At 35.5% G+C, this 12,507-nt stretch overlaps 1 protein-coding gene across 3 annotated transcripts in view; it reads right to left on the bottom strand.

The window, feature by feature from the left end:
- Window positions 1-12,507, bottom strand: part of EPHA3 (EPH receptor A3) — a 211,484-nt gene that overhangs the window by 26,919 nt on the left and 172,058 nt on the right. For all 3 annotated transcript variants that reach the window (XM_034413524.3, XM_034413534.3, XM_034413541.3), the window contains exons 10-11: window positions 9,242-9,367; window positions 4,165-4,350 (exon numbers count right to left, since the gene is read on the bottom strand). In XM_034413524.3, coding sequence (XP_034269415.1) covers window positions 4,165-4,350; window positions 9,242-9,367 — 312 coding nt within the window. The remainder of the gene's footprint in view (window positions 1-4,164; window positions 4,351-9,241; window positions 9,368-12,507) is intronic.

The following is a 12,507-nucleotide window of genomic DNA, read 5'->3' as shown; positions in this document are numbered from 1 at the left end:
ATTTTATTATACTAAAACCTGCTGTAAATTATTACTAAACTAACCAGAACATGTGTGTTGGCTATTAGAAGTGCTGTCTGTAAAGCACCTTGGAGACTAGCATAGGAGACTAGCATAGAAACAAATATGAAACAGGGGAATAATTCAGTGTTGGAAAAACAGACTGAACTCTTCTTTAGCCTGTGCACCTTATCATATCTCTAGTGAGCAGTAAGCCACACAGCTGCTGAACAATATATGTGCCAATGTTACAATTAAGGGTTTTCTACAGATGACAGCCATGAAAGTTGTTAAGAATTATCCCATAATGTGCAATCAGCATGAATAGCTTATTTGTAAAGGCTATCCATCAAAATTTGGCTTGCCACAGAAAATCCCAATGCCAATTAATCATATGTATCATATAGGAAGGTATGGTTGGCACATTCCTTTCAAAAAGAACACCCATGGATAATCTGCAAACTTCCTCTATTTCTTTTAAATAATTCTAGCCAAACTTTAAGGATTACATAATTACCGGTAAAATATAAGTCAAAAGCACTGGAAGATTTTTCATTATAATGTATCAGTACAGAAAGAAAAATATACCCGGCTTTTAAAAACTTAGTGATAATTCAAAACATTTTTTCACAAAAATAATTTGAAAGCCAAAAATAATATAGAGTATTTTCTTATTTTCACTTTTACTTTTGCCTACAACAAATAACTTAGAATGTACCTAATATTTATTAGGCTGATCTACAATGATGGCATGCTAGTGACTATAAGTGCTAACACAATAGATTAATCACTAATAGGTTATTTTCTCCCCCTCAAAAAAAAAAAGTTTTGTGAGTAGGCAAGGAACTATGGTTTAGAAATTTATTTGAGAAGTGCAAAGAGTTAAGAAAGCTAAATTAGGGAGAGACTATAAGAATAACCTCTTAAGGAAGAGAGAAAATATTGCAACAGACTAAGAAATAAGAACTCGGGAAACACACCGGAGAGACAAAGCAGCAAGAAAAAAAATTGACAGAAAAGAACTACTTATATATAATAACAAGTTTCTGGAAGAACAGAATACGCACCATTGCCACTGATTGGTTGTATTGTAAAGTACATCTGAGGAACTTACAACTTTTTTTTTGTATTTTTTATAGTGAGTCCTGCATTTGGCCTTTCACTATAGAATGTTGAGTGGGGAGTGAAGAGACTGGTACACCCAAAACAGGATGGAAACAAATATGCTGAAACTAAGTGAAATATGTGATGAGGATTTCAGTAGGGTCCTACATCATATATCTAAAAAGTTTGTCTTCTTATTCTTTTAATTATATTTTAATGGCAAATTTGGAGAGACTCTGAAAGACATGTCTCAAAGTTTTATGGTCTGAGATCTGAGATCATGACCCTTTTTGTACATATAGCTAAAAGTTCTATGCACAAGCAAAGAGCCTCTGCAAAATGTGTCACCAGCAGTGCCCAATGTTTAAGGCTTGATGGCCCAGCTATTGGAGAGAGGGAAACTGGACCCCGTGAGTGCCGGGCCAATAGTGCACATGTGCCCAAAACTCTTGTGCAAGTAGCATGCCAGCATGCATGCACACATCTCAATGTGTGTGATAGGGATGCCAGCGTGCACATGCATCAGGGTCCACTGTCCTGCTGCTCGCACAAGTTGACCTGTGTGCACGCGCATTCCAACCAGTCACTCACGCGGTCCATTTCTAAGTAAGCCACTGCCTGGTAGGGGCTGAAGCTTGGGGTTGGGGACCCCTGCTATAATGCATTTGAAGAAAGAAGTCATTTAGAGAAGAGGTACTGAACCAATAAACTGGACAAGTTCTATATTACTATATTACTACAAAAGAGAGCTAAATAGTTATGGTGCTAAAGACACTGAACTAAAGTTTATAACAATATGTATATTAGTTGTGGATGAGAAGAAGAGAGGCCTGAGGCTAAGGTGGATATAAGCATAGGGATATGAGAAATGGAAGAAATAGAATAGGTCTCAATGACTCATAACGGAACAAATAGCTCCATTAACAAGAGTAAATTATATTCTTGTAAATTGATGGAGAATTTCCAAAAAAATGATGAGCTCCAGATTTAAAAAATTATTGTTTGGGTTTCTAGTAAACACCATGTAAGGATATCATTAATATAATTCTAGCAATTTAATTAAACTTTTAAATATGTTAAATATTCAGTTTGTTTTCCCAAAATATTATTATTTTTGTGGCAATATTACCAATAAGAAATGTAATTTTATCAATACACTAATCAACAACACTTGGCACGTTATCAGTTGGAAATTCATGTTTGCTACATTTATGCTTTCACTTATTACTGCTGTTCAAATAAATGCTGAGTACGAAATTAAAGTATTACAAAGTTCAATTATTAGTTTTTTGTTTGCTTCCTGAATATAGCTCTTCAAATATTTGCCAGATGCTGACACCGTGAGGTAATATGCAGTATGATTTTCCAAGTCTAGGCAGAATGCCTGCAACTGTTTAAGAGCAATCAATGTCAAAGCAGAATCCAGTACTTTCTAATACTGAATGACAACTGTAAAACATTATCATCTTTGTTACCACAGGAGGGTGTACACTGCACATTATAATTTTAAAATCTACAATGGATTCATAGCAGGGTTTTTCACTTTCTAAAATTGTATTTCAGTATAAATTTAAGTTACTATGTTGAAAATGTTGTACTTCTTTGGATATTACAATATTTTTCATTTTATAATACTAGCAGATATTGTAGTATTCAGGAGATGCAGTTAAGTATAAGCATTCTATGAACAATGCCAACATATTTATAGCTCAAACTATATGCTGCATTGCATTATAGTCTATTTTACCCATAACTAATTGCAAACATTTTAGCTAAATTACATGATATGGTAAAGGCATAGCATATATTATCCTTCTGTTTTAAAATGTATGCAAAATTCTGAGTGTTGAGACTCTGCCCAGATTAAAATTAAAACCTAACATATATGCCATGGTTTTAGAAAAAGTTTCCACTGACAATAATGGCATTTTTTTAAAAGTCTGACTTTTTTGCAGATTTCATTGTAGCTTAAGTGTTACAAAAATCAAAAATAAAAGAGGGGCTGCTAATTTGGAAATGGATACAAGACACTCTAATGCAAATATTTAAAAAAAAACAAGAAGAGGAAAATGTAGCAAATATTCTATGGCTAACAGAAGCTAATGGTTCTCTCCATCACCCAAAGACCATAACTGGCTAGAAAATGGGCAGGCAAGGTCAGGTGAGTGGTAAAAATCCTGTCTATACAAAACTTACAGAATCCAAAAATATATAAGTAAATTAGCACCCAAATATGAACTGCTGAGACAATGCCTGAGACATGAGAGAAAGATCAAGCAGAGGTAGTACCATAACAAGACAAGTACCATAGTATAGTATAGTACCATAACAGACAAGGCCCTGCATGGAATATATGAACTAGTGATAGCTGAAAATGACAGCCATTTTCAGTGGAAATGTGACTGGAATGTCTGAATTAAAAGATAGCACTGAGGCATTGATCATAGCAACACAAGAACAGGCATTAGGCATCAGATCCATAGAATCAGTAGTATACCTGACAGGATCCAAGGTGCAACCTATGCAAAGAGGCCTTAGGGATAGTTTAACAGATAGTAGCAGAGGGTAAGGTACAGGAAGGAATAGCACTGAGTTAGAAACCAAGAGACTGAGTCCAGCCTTAGGCTTCAAATCCGGCTTAGTGACTTTGGGCCAGTCACTTTCTCTTACCCCAATCTCACATAGTTGTTGTGAGGCAAAGACAAGAGGAGTAATATGTATGTTTACAAAGCAATAAAAAGTGGTATAAAAATCTAAAAAGCAAAACAAAACACACCTAAATTATGTGGGAATATTGGTGACATGCAAATTGGCTGATCAGTTCAGATATTTTTAATGAAATAACACTGGTTGCAAACAACTTTAAAACTGTGAGCTGGGTTGTAACTGCAGTCAAATTGCCCTTTCCATGCATACTACCAGCCATCAAAAGAAAAAAAGAGGGGATATTTTCCTTTAAATTCAGATACCCAATGAAAATAGGCCTCAGCAACTTTTCTTTCAAGCAGATCTTTCAAAATGTTTTCTGCTAAATATTGTTTATTTCAGCAGTTAACTTACTTTTGGTGACCACACCTTCTAACCGGATTATATTGGGATGATCAAATTGTCCCATGATGCTTGCTTCGCCAAGGAAATCTCTTCTCTGTTTTTCTGTGTAACCAACCTTCAGGGTTTTTATTGCAACTGATATTTCCTTTTTGGAAGGAAGTTTTAGGCGGCCACTACATACTTCTCCAAACTCACCTGTCAGTAAATGAAAAGAGAAAAAAATTGAATTTCTAGCTAGAGATCATGACAGATTAACTGGTTCAGAAAGTACACTTTCAGTCTACACTGTATACTCTGTGGCTTTTTACTCTTCTGGAATATTGCACATAGTCCAGATGTCCAATTCTGGAATCCGCCTGAAACATTTCTATTTCTTGAGATATATATTTTATGGACCTAATGTAATGTCAAATCTCTACCTTAGAGGTTAGTTGCAGCATTCCAGCAGAGTAAGAACAGATGTTTCAAACATCTATTTTAAGCAAGACTTAAACATGCAAAGTTTTATAAAATTCTTGTCAGTGAACAGTGATGTTCAACAACATAATGCAACTGTTAAGTAATCTGATAAAACAAACTTTGTGATGTGTGCATATAAAAATGTTTGTGCATGATGGCAAATTTTAAAAAATCATTTTGTTTAAAGAGTCATGGGAAGACTTGTTTTTTTAACTGAAGATATAAGAGATAATATAATGCATTCAAGAAACCATAAAAGCAATAACAAGAACAAAATTTACCGGTATCTGACCTTACATGAAATCACGTCTACCTGTATAGTCTACTAAGGTCAAAATTAAAATATGAACATTAAGTAAATGCCATTAATTTAGAAGAACTTATTGAGAATTGAAAATTGAAACTCAATATTATACAGGTTTAAGCAAAAAAGAAGAAGAAGAAGGGGGAAAAAAAAAGAAAATCAAGTACTTGGAACAAATTATGTGCAAGCTTGGTGTTATATTTTTAAGACTCTCATAGCTATTTATGTTAAGGTTTTAACACCTTTAGCACCTAAACTGTTACCACTATATACCTATCACTGTGTTATAGTCAGAGGCCTTTTATTTATAGTCTGCAAAAATTTAGCTATTAATGATACAAAATAGCACAGTAAAAATTACAGTCATTTTGAAGCTTGATGTTTAACAAGTGAGCTTTCTTTTCCCTTAAGATGTTCTCCTTATACTGATATGTAGTAAATTATATTAATGAGTAAACATGCAGTTCAAGGCTATTTTTCTTGATCTTTCATAAAGCCCAGTCTTTTTTTTCTCCAGAAGCCTTGTACATGCTTAAAGCTTTCTGAAATCTTATAGGCATTTAAGTTCTATTATTATTTTTGGTTGGGAAGTTGTCTGAATATGGAAAATTATATTGACCCCATATAAGAGTATTTCACACCTTTCTTTTTTAATTCTAGTAGCCTAGCACTAAATACATCATATTCTAACCAAACATCTGTTGGCTTTGGATGGGATGTGTGGGTCTCTTCCAGTGGTGGGATTAAACCAGTTCACACCACTTCGGGAGAACCGGTTGTTAACTTTCTGAGCAGTTTGGTGAACTGTTGTTGGAAGAAATCATTAGGGCAGAGAACCGGTTGTTAAATTATTTGAATCCCATCACTGGTCTCTTCTAATCCTTTCTCATATTTTCCAGAATATATCAAACAAGTCCAAACATGGTTGTTTGATTATATAAATTATTAGATCACTTACATAAATGTTGAACTCTATATAGGATGTATCAACAGATGGATAGGATTATGAGAGAAGAATGGGTAAGTAAAATGATTAAATATAATTTATATTTATTAAAAAGTAATAATTAAAATGTTTTAACTGTACCTAAATAATGGTCTTCTACCTATCACATTAAGTGTGTAATTTGATGGTGTTTACTGAAAATCATAGATTCTGGTTACAAAAATACATAGGTACCATAAACATGTATCTTCCATATTTTTGTTTTGTTTATGTTTAAGACAAGTCTCAGTGTTTGGTTTTCGTAAATACTTGGTAAATAATTCCATTAGTATATTCAATTACAGGCTGCAATAGTAACTATGTTAGGTTCACTTGTAATTCATTGTTTACTTCTGTTATTTTAAAAAAAGTCCTGACTTTAAATCTTGCAATCATGTCATTTCTTCTGATGCAATTTCATCTATACCACACTAAACATAAATAAATGAATACTTCATTATCACAAGCATTATTAGGAATTTAATGTTGTTAACAGTCTCAGGCAGCTTCAGTTCAGTACTGTTCTATGAACAATGCTCTCTGGTTTAAAGTACTTCATTAGAATATGGCATACATATTTAAGGTTTTATTTTAGATTATGTGATCAATGCGATTAACAAAATATGGGAATTCAGCATGTGAACTCACATCTTGCAGTATGGATATAAAAAGGCAAACATGCTGCCAAATTATGCCTGAATTCTAGTGATTACATGACATAACCAGACAGCACTCTTGGCAACAGTGCAGAAATGTTTGCCACTGACTTCTTGTTAAATTATTTGCAGCCTGATATTCTCCAGAGATCGTTTAACTCATATGAACCAGGTCTAACCTTGCTTATCTGCTGAGCATCAAAAAGGTCAGCCAGATGCTGCCACCTGCTGAGACTTTACGCATTTACACTCTATTAAGCCATAGGCATTCTGAAGATAGGAAAGGAAGCAAGCAAATGGGAAGTGACTGATGATCTGCAATCAGATGAATATATTATTCAACATAGTCTCTTAGTCTCAGGTATCTGTCATAGATCCAATGAGCTATTATGATCTATAAAAAATTAAAAAGGTCTGACTTTCCCCATCCTGTGTTTTAGGGGAAGATAAGGATCTATGACCCTTCTGTCCAAGCAAGAACCCTAGATGACTTTCTTTAAAATTTTTAAAATTTGGTTCATATTACAAGCTCTTATAAGAGTGATTTGTCTGGTTTCAATCTGAACTGTATGAGAATAGAAGGTTATAGACGCATACAGATAAATCATGTGCTATATTACATTATTTCAATCTACTCAGAAGATCTGGGATGTTTCTATCAATTTAGGCACTTCCTGCCTCAACCACTTCCATTTTGGTAACAATTTGAACATGGGGTAATAGTAGATGTAATTGTTTTTTCTTCCCAGTTAAGTATGCTCTAAATCAAATCCTTGTTCAGCAGAGTTCTCCTTGACATTCTTTTTCCTGCTCCAGTAAGACAAATGCCTTACATGAGCTGAAATCTTTTGTGCTGAAACCTTCATTAGTGAGAACAGGATAATCTATCAATGCTAGGCTAGATAACTCAGTAAGGAAGGAAATAACATTCATTCAAGGAAGCCTTCATGAATCTCTCATTCTCAACTGTGAGAATGTTGCTTTTTAGAGAACTTAGAGAAGAGCAGAGACAGATCTGCCTCATGACATTCACATCAAAATGCTTTCCCTTAAACCATTCTCTCTGCCATCAATTTACACAGTTTAGTTAGACTGATTTTATGCAGAATTGTGTGTGAGTTCTTTTTGCATTGCTTTGTTCTTTAGATTTCCCCATTTTTTTCTGGTCAGCTTCCCCCCCCCCTTTCAGATTATCTAGAGACCTGTTGGTTGAAAAGTGACTTCTCATTAAAATTGTTCCCCATTTTTGTGCAAAATTGCAGAGTTGCACAGCTACTCCCTTCAGAATTGGGATATGGTTTGCTGAATTCTGTAATCCTGCCTCTGGGTAGGCAGAATTTTTTTTTTAAGCTATAAAACTGGGCTGAACAAAGAAGTCCTTGACAAAAGTGCTAAGAATGCTCCAGCTGGAAAAACTAGGATGTGGCAGGAGTGTGACCTATAGGTTCATTTAAATATACCATGAATTACCTAGCACAGGGCTGTCAAATTCGCAACCCATGGGCTCTGTGGTGAAATTCTACCAGTTCGCACCGGTTCAGGTGAACCGGTAGTGATAAAAGCTACTGGTTCGGCAAACCGGTAGTAAAAAAAAGCTACCAGTTGGTCCGAATCGGTATTTCCAACAATCAGCTGTGCCGCGTGATTTAATTCACTAGAAAGCAGGGAATCCTGCTTTCTAGCAATTCTAAATAGTGTGGCACAGCTGTTCCCCCGTCACTGTTCTACTTACTTTGTTAAGCGTCCTTTTTCCACGCAAAGTGTGTGTTTGGCGCACACTGCACATGCACGCAGCGTGCATTAGGTGCACAGTGCACCTGTGTGTACATGCAGTGTGCATTTGGTGTGCACTGCGCTTGTGCATGCACGTAGCATGCATTTGGTGTGCACTGTGCATGCGCACACACAGCATGTATTTGGTACAGAGTGTGCATGTGTGGGCAGTGAATGGTGGCAATGGAGGATTTCACCACTGCATGGGCTGGATGTGTCGTGCCTGGTTTAGCGAAGGGGGGAAAGTCATGATACTTCATGTGATGCACCCGTGACAACACAAGTTTGACACCCGTGACCTAGCATATTCATGGTGTCCCTTTTAATTGGGTTATATTAAAAATATCTGAGCCATAAAACAAGTTAAAAGTACATGTGTTTTAATATTAAATAGCAGAATGGACTAGAGGGGAAGAATGGGATTCCTGTTGCAAATTGCACATTATAAGCAAAGAGTACGAGGTAGAGCTGTCTTCATTTTAATTAGAAATACAGCAAACCACATACAGTATTTGACTATCATTTCCAAAAGTGACGTGAAGAGCCCATTGTTAAGTAGTTGTTAAAAAAACAATTTAATTTATCTTAAAGTCTTGAGAACAAAATGAAAGATGTTAAGATGAAATGGCATAGCATTTTTCGTTAAATAAATACTGCAACTGTTAGAAAGGATAAGAGTCTTTTGATTTGAAAACTTTTGGAGTTTTCCAAACCCAATCATACCGGTAGCAATGGGATATGGAACCCGTCCCTGGTCTGGATGATGTTCTAAACACAGAATGAAAGATCAAAATTCTTTAATGATTAGTTATACAAGAAATTTTAGTGAACAAAATGACTACATCTGAAAAGTTTGTATTAGCAATTGCAATGATATCGCTTAGTGATTCTTATTATTAATATTTTTACCTGCCCCGACAACTTTATCAATAGCTATGCTGGAAGCCTCCAGTTCTCTGGCAAATTCATGAACAGCCAGATTGGGATCTTCATATGTATGTGGATCCACATATGTCCTGAGTCCTGGAAGCTTCACTGTGTAAAAAACAATCCAAGATATATGGATAAATAATCACAAACACAAAAACTTAATGATTCCATAAGAGAACATGCACAAAATGCTTGAAAGAAATTCTTTTGGAAAAAAATGTACTTTTTATAGAACACCACTTTTTAGGACAAGTAATAATTTATTTCAATAGTAACAATTATGAATGACTACAATTTGATCATTTTCTTTATATTACAGCTTTAGTCATGCACTATGGGCTAGATGGTACCATAATATCAACAGTATTTCTCACTAAATTTATCAAAATATTTTCCCTTGTTTAGTAGTGTTAGCTGCCCCATTAAGGAAGAAAGACATTCCCTCAGTTAAAAATAAAGATTATCTGTTTAATCAATTAATTTATATGATTTCATCTCATTTCACACAGGTAATTCTTGGTGGCATTCAAGAATTAAAAACATAAAAACCTGCAATATACAGGTATATTCTGGAGCATGGGTCCCCAACCTCTAGGCAGCGGCCTACAAGTGGGCCATGAACAACTGAGTCATGGAAACGGCAGGTGAGCATGAGTATGAGTGGTGTGTGCAAATGCAGCTGCACACATGCATGCTTGTCAGCTGCTCATGAGGAACCATCCCATCTCTTTCCAACAGTCCACAAAGCTGGAAAGGTTGGGGTTCTTGAGTCTGTTCTTGAGCCTGTAATTAGATCAGCTTTATTAGGCCTTCTTTGCTAATGGCTTGCTCCTATGTCCTGCCCAGAAATATTACAGTTTTATTACAGTTCTATTTATAGTTTCAAAAAGAATGTAGTAATTGTGACGGATTGTGCCTATGAAGGGGATATAGTGTGATGGGCTACAATGAAGTGATAGGAAAGACAGTGTGCATTTCAGGGAGGGGCCAAGCAAGAGACAACACAGCCCAAAGCTGGATAGGATACAGATGAACAGAATTAGGATTGCCATTCCCTAGAGAAGGGATGTCAAACTGGCGGCCCATGGTCTGGATGCATCTGAATGGGAAAAATATCACGAAACATCATATGATGGCAAAGTAAATTGGCGAGTTTGACACCTGTGCCCTAGAATCTCCCAGGATATATCCCTTGGGATGGGATTAGTAAAGGTTTAGTCTGACAAGATTCTGCCTACTCAATGTAAGCAAATAAAGTACTGAACTTTGTCTGGGTTGCTTGATGTTATTCTTGTGCTAGGCCTGATAGTAATTGACTTCAAAGGTTGGGTGCTATCTCTGTGGTAATGCTTTGGAACTTTGGAAAACCCATTCATTGAAAATTAGACACCTGCTTTTTATATGTGCTCAAATTTGAAGTGGAATAACAATCATTTTAAAATCTTCTCACCCTCTTCTACATCATTCTTTACCATTCTGTTTTATTTAATGTTTAAATATAAAGAATTGCACTTCTTTATATTTTGCAATTCTTCTGCATCCCATCTACTGTCTGCTTTGAAAAGAGTCATAATAGAAGTAGAGGAACTAAACAGAGAAATTGAAATTCCTTTTCTGGTAATATTGGAATTCAGTGTCAGCCAATGAAGTGGATTGGCAATACATTCAAGCCAGGCAAAATTTCTGCTCAAATATTATTAGGCTCCCAAGACATAGCAAGGCTTCCAAGACTTAACGATTTTGATGATCACTCTATACAGAAATCTACATACAGTACATGGGCAATTGCAGACAGTTGTACAGAGTTTCAGCTTGCCATGTTGAGGTAAATTATTAAACATGTGGTATGTCCTGCATAAAGATACAATGATGACCATCACAATATATGGCTAGTAACCCAAATTAAAAGTAATTTTAATTACCAGAGGTGTTAGATGAATTTGTAGAGGACTCTTAGCAATCTAATGATGGTTGATAGAAAATAGAACATTATGGAAGCTCTTTAGGGAAACACCTGAGTGTGGCAAGCAGATTGCCGAACTGAATATTTCTTCAATCAGATTCACATCAGAACTCTTTATCTGCGCTTGTCTAATGTATAAACCAGTTGCTGTAAGACTTTAAGCACATTACAAATGCTTACTTCCTTTGTTCTAATGCTAATTGCCTCCAATACAATTTAAGGAAACCATTCAGAACAGAGAGACAGTGCTTTGCCTAAAATGACATGCGTTGTTTTCTATAAGACTGAAGTCACTTAAAGGAAACTTTCTGAAAAACAGCAACAATTAAAACCCAGGTGGACAATTTGACAGACGGTTTAAGTCACAAAAGAGTTCTCTGCCATCCATGCTGGTTCTGTTACATATCCTTCCTGCTCCTTAAAACAAAGTAACCTTCCACAATTACAAAACTTGGGGGAAAAGTTTTGTCAGCGCTCAGAAGTGTTATGTTCTATATGACTGTCTTGCAGCAGAAAATAAAACACATACACATATATTGAATTGCAGAACTTTATCACTGCATTTATGAGAGCAGCATCAGTTCTATTTTACCAGATGAATTGCCCCATGAGAAATGAAAAAGTTAAAAAGGCTTGGCCTATGAAGGGCAAACAGATGAATTTAAGGAAGAAAATTATATTTTGATATTGTGAAAGAAGAAATCAGACTACTGGGAACTGTTAATGGCTGAGGCTTCCCCCCCCCCCTAGCAATTCAGAATCAGACTGGAGTAAGTCAGGAATTTATGGACCAATGTGGAAAAAATTTATTCCAGACAGTTTTTGTTTTATACTGTTGCAATTAATCCAGAAGAATATTGTTTGCTGTATTTACATGCACTTCACGTGCCAAGGAACTCCAAATTATGTTTGGAGGTTCCAGCAGGGAAAAAAAAAATTTGTATAAAACTTGGATGATATGCACTCTAATAAAACATGTCACAGTTAAAGTGTTTGGAGTGTTAAGTTTTTAACGACAAAATGTTTAATGTTATGAAGTCATGAAAAGGAAGCAGAAGATTTAAAAAGGTTTTAAATAAAACCAGAACTCCTCAATGCTTGATTCAGAAGCTTGTTTCAAATGTCAGTGTTTGCCCTGGAATTTATTTTAGTAGAATGAAAGACGACCACCTATGAGTATTTTTCTGAGTGCATTTCTATCACCACTTAATACTCCAAAGTTAGCCATGATGATTCATGTAACATTAATGGGACATATTTTCCAGTTTGGCTTCCAGACATT

The sequence above is a fragment of the Pantherophis guttatus genome, chromosome 5, assembly GCF_059756535.1.
Source record: "Pantherophis guttatus breed Tessera chromosome 5, ASM5975653v1, whole genome shotgun sequence".
NCBI classification, from domain to species: Eukaryota; Metazoa; Chordata; class Lepidosauria; order Squamata; family Colubridae; genus Pantherophis; species Pantherophis guttatus.
Note: the sequence above shows the minus strand (reverse complement) of the source record. Positions and strands in the feature narration are given on the sequence as shown.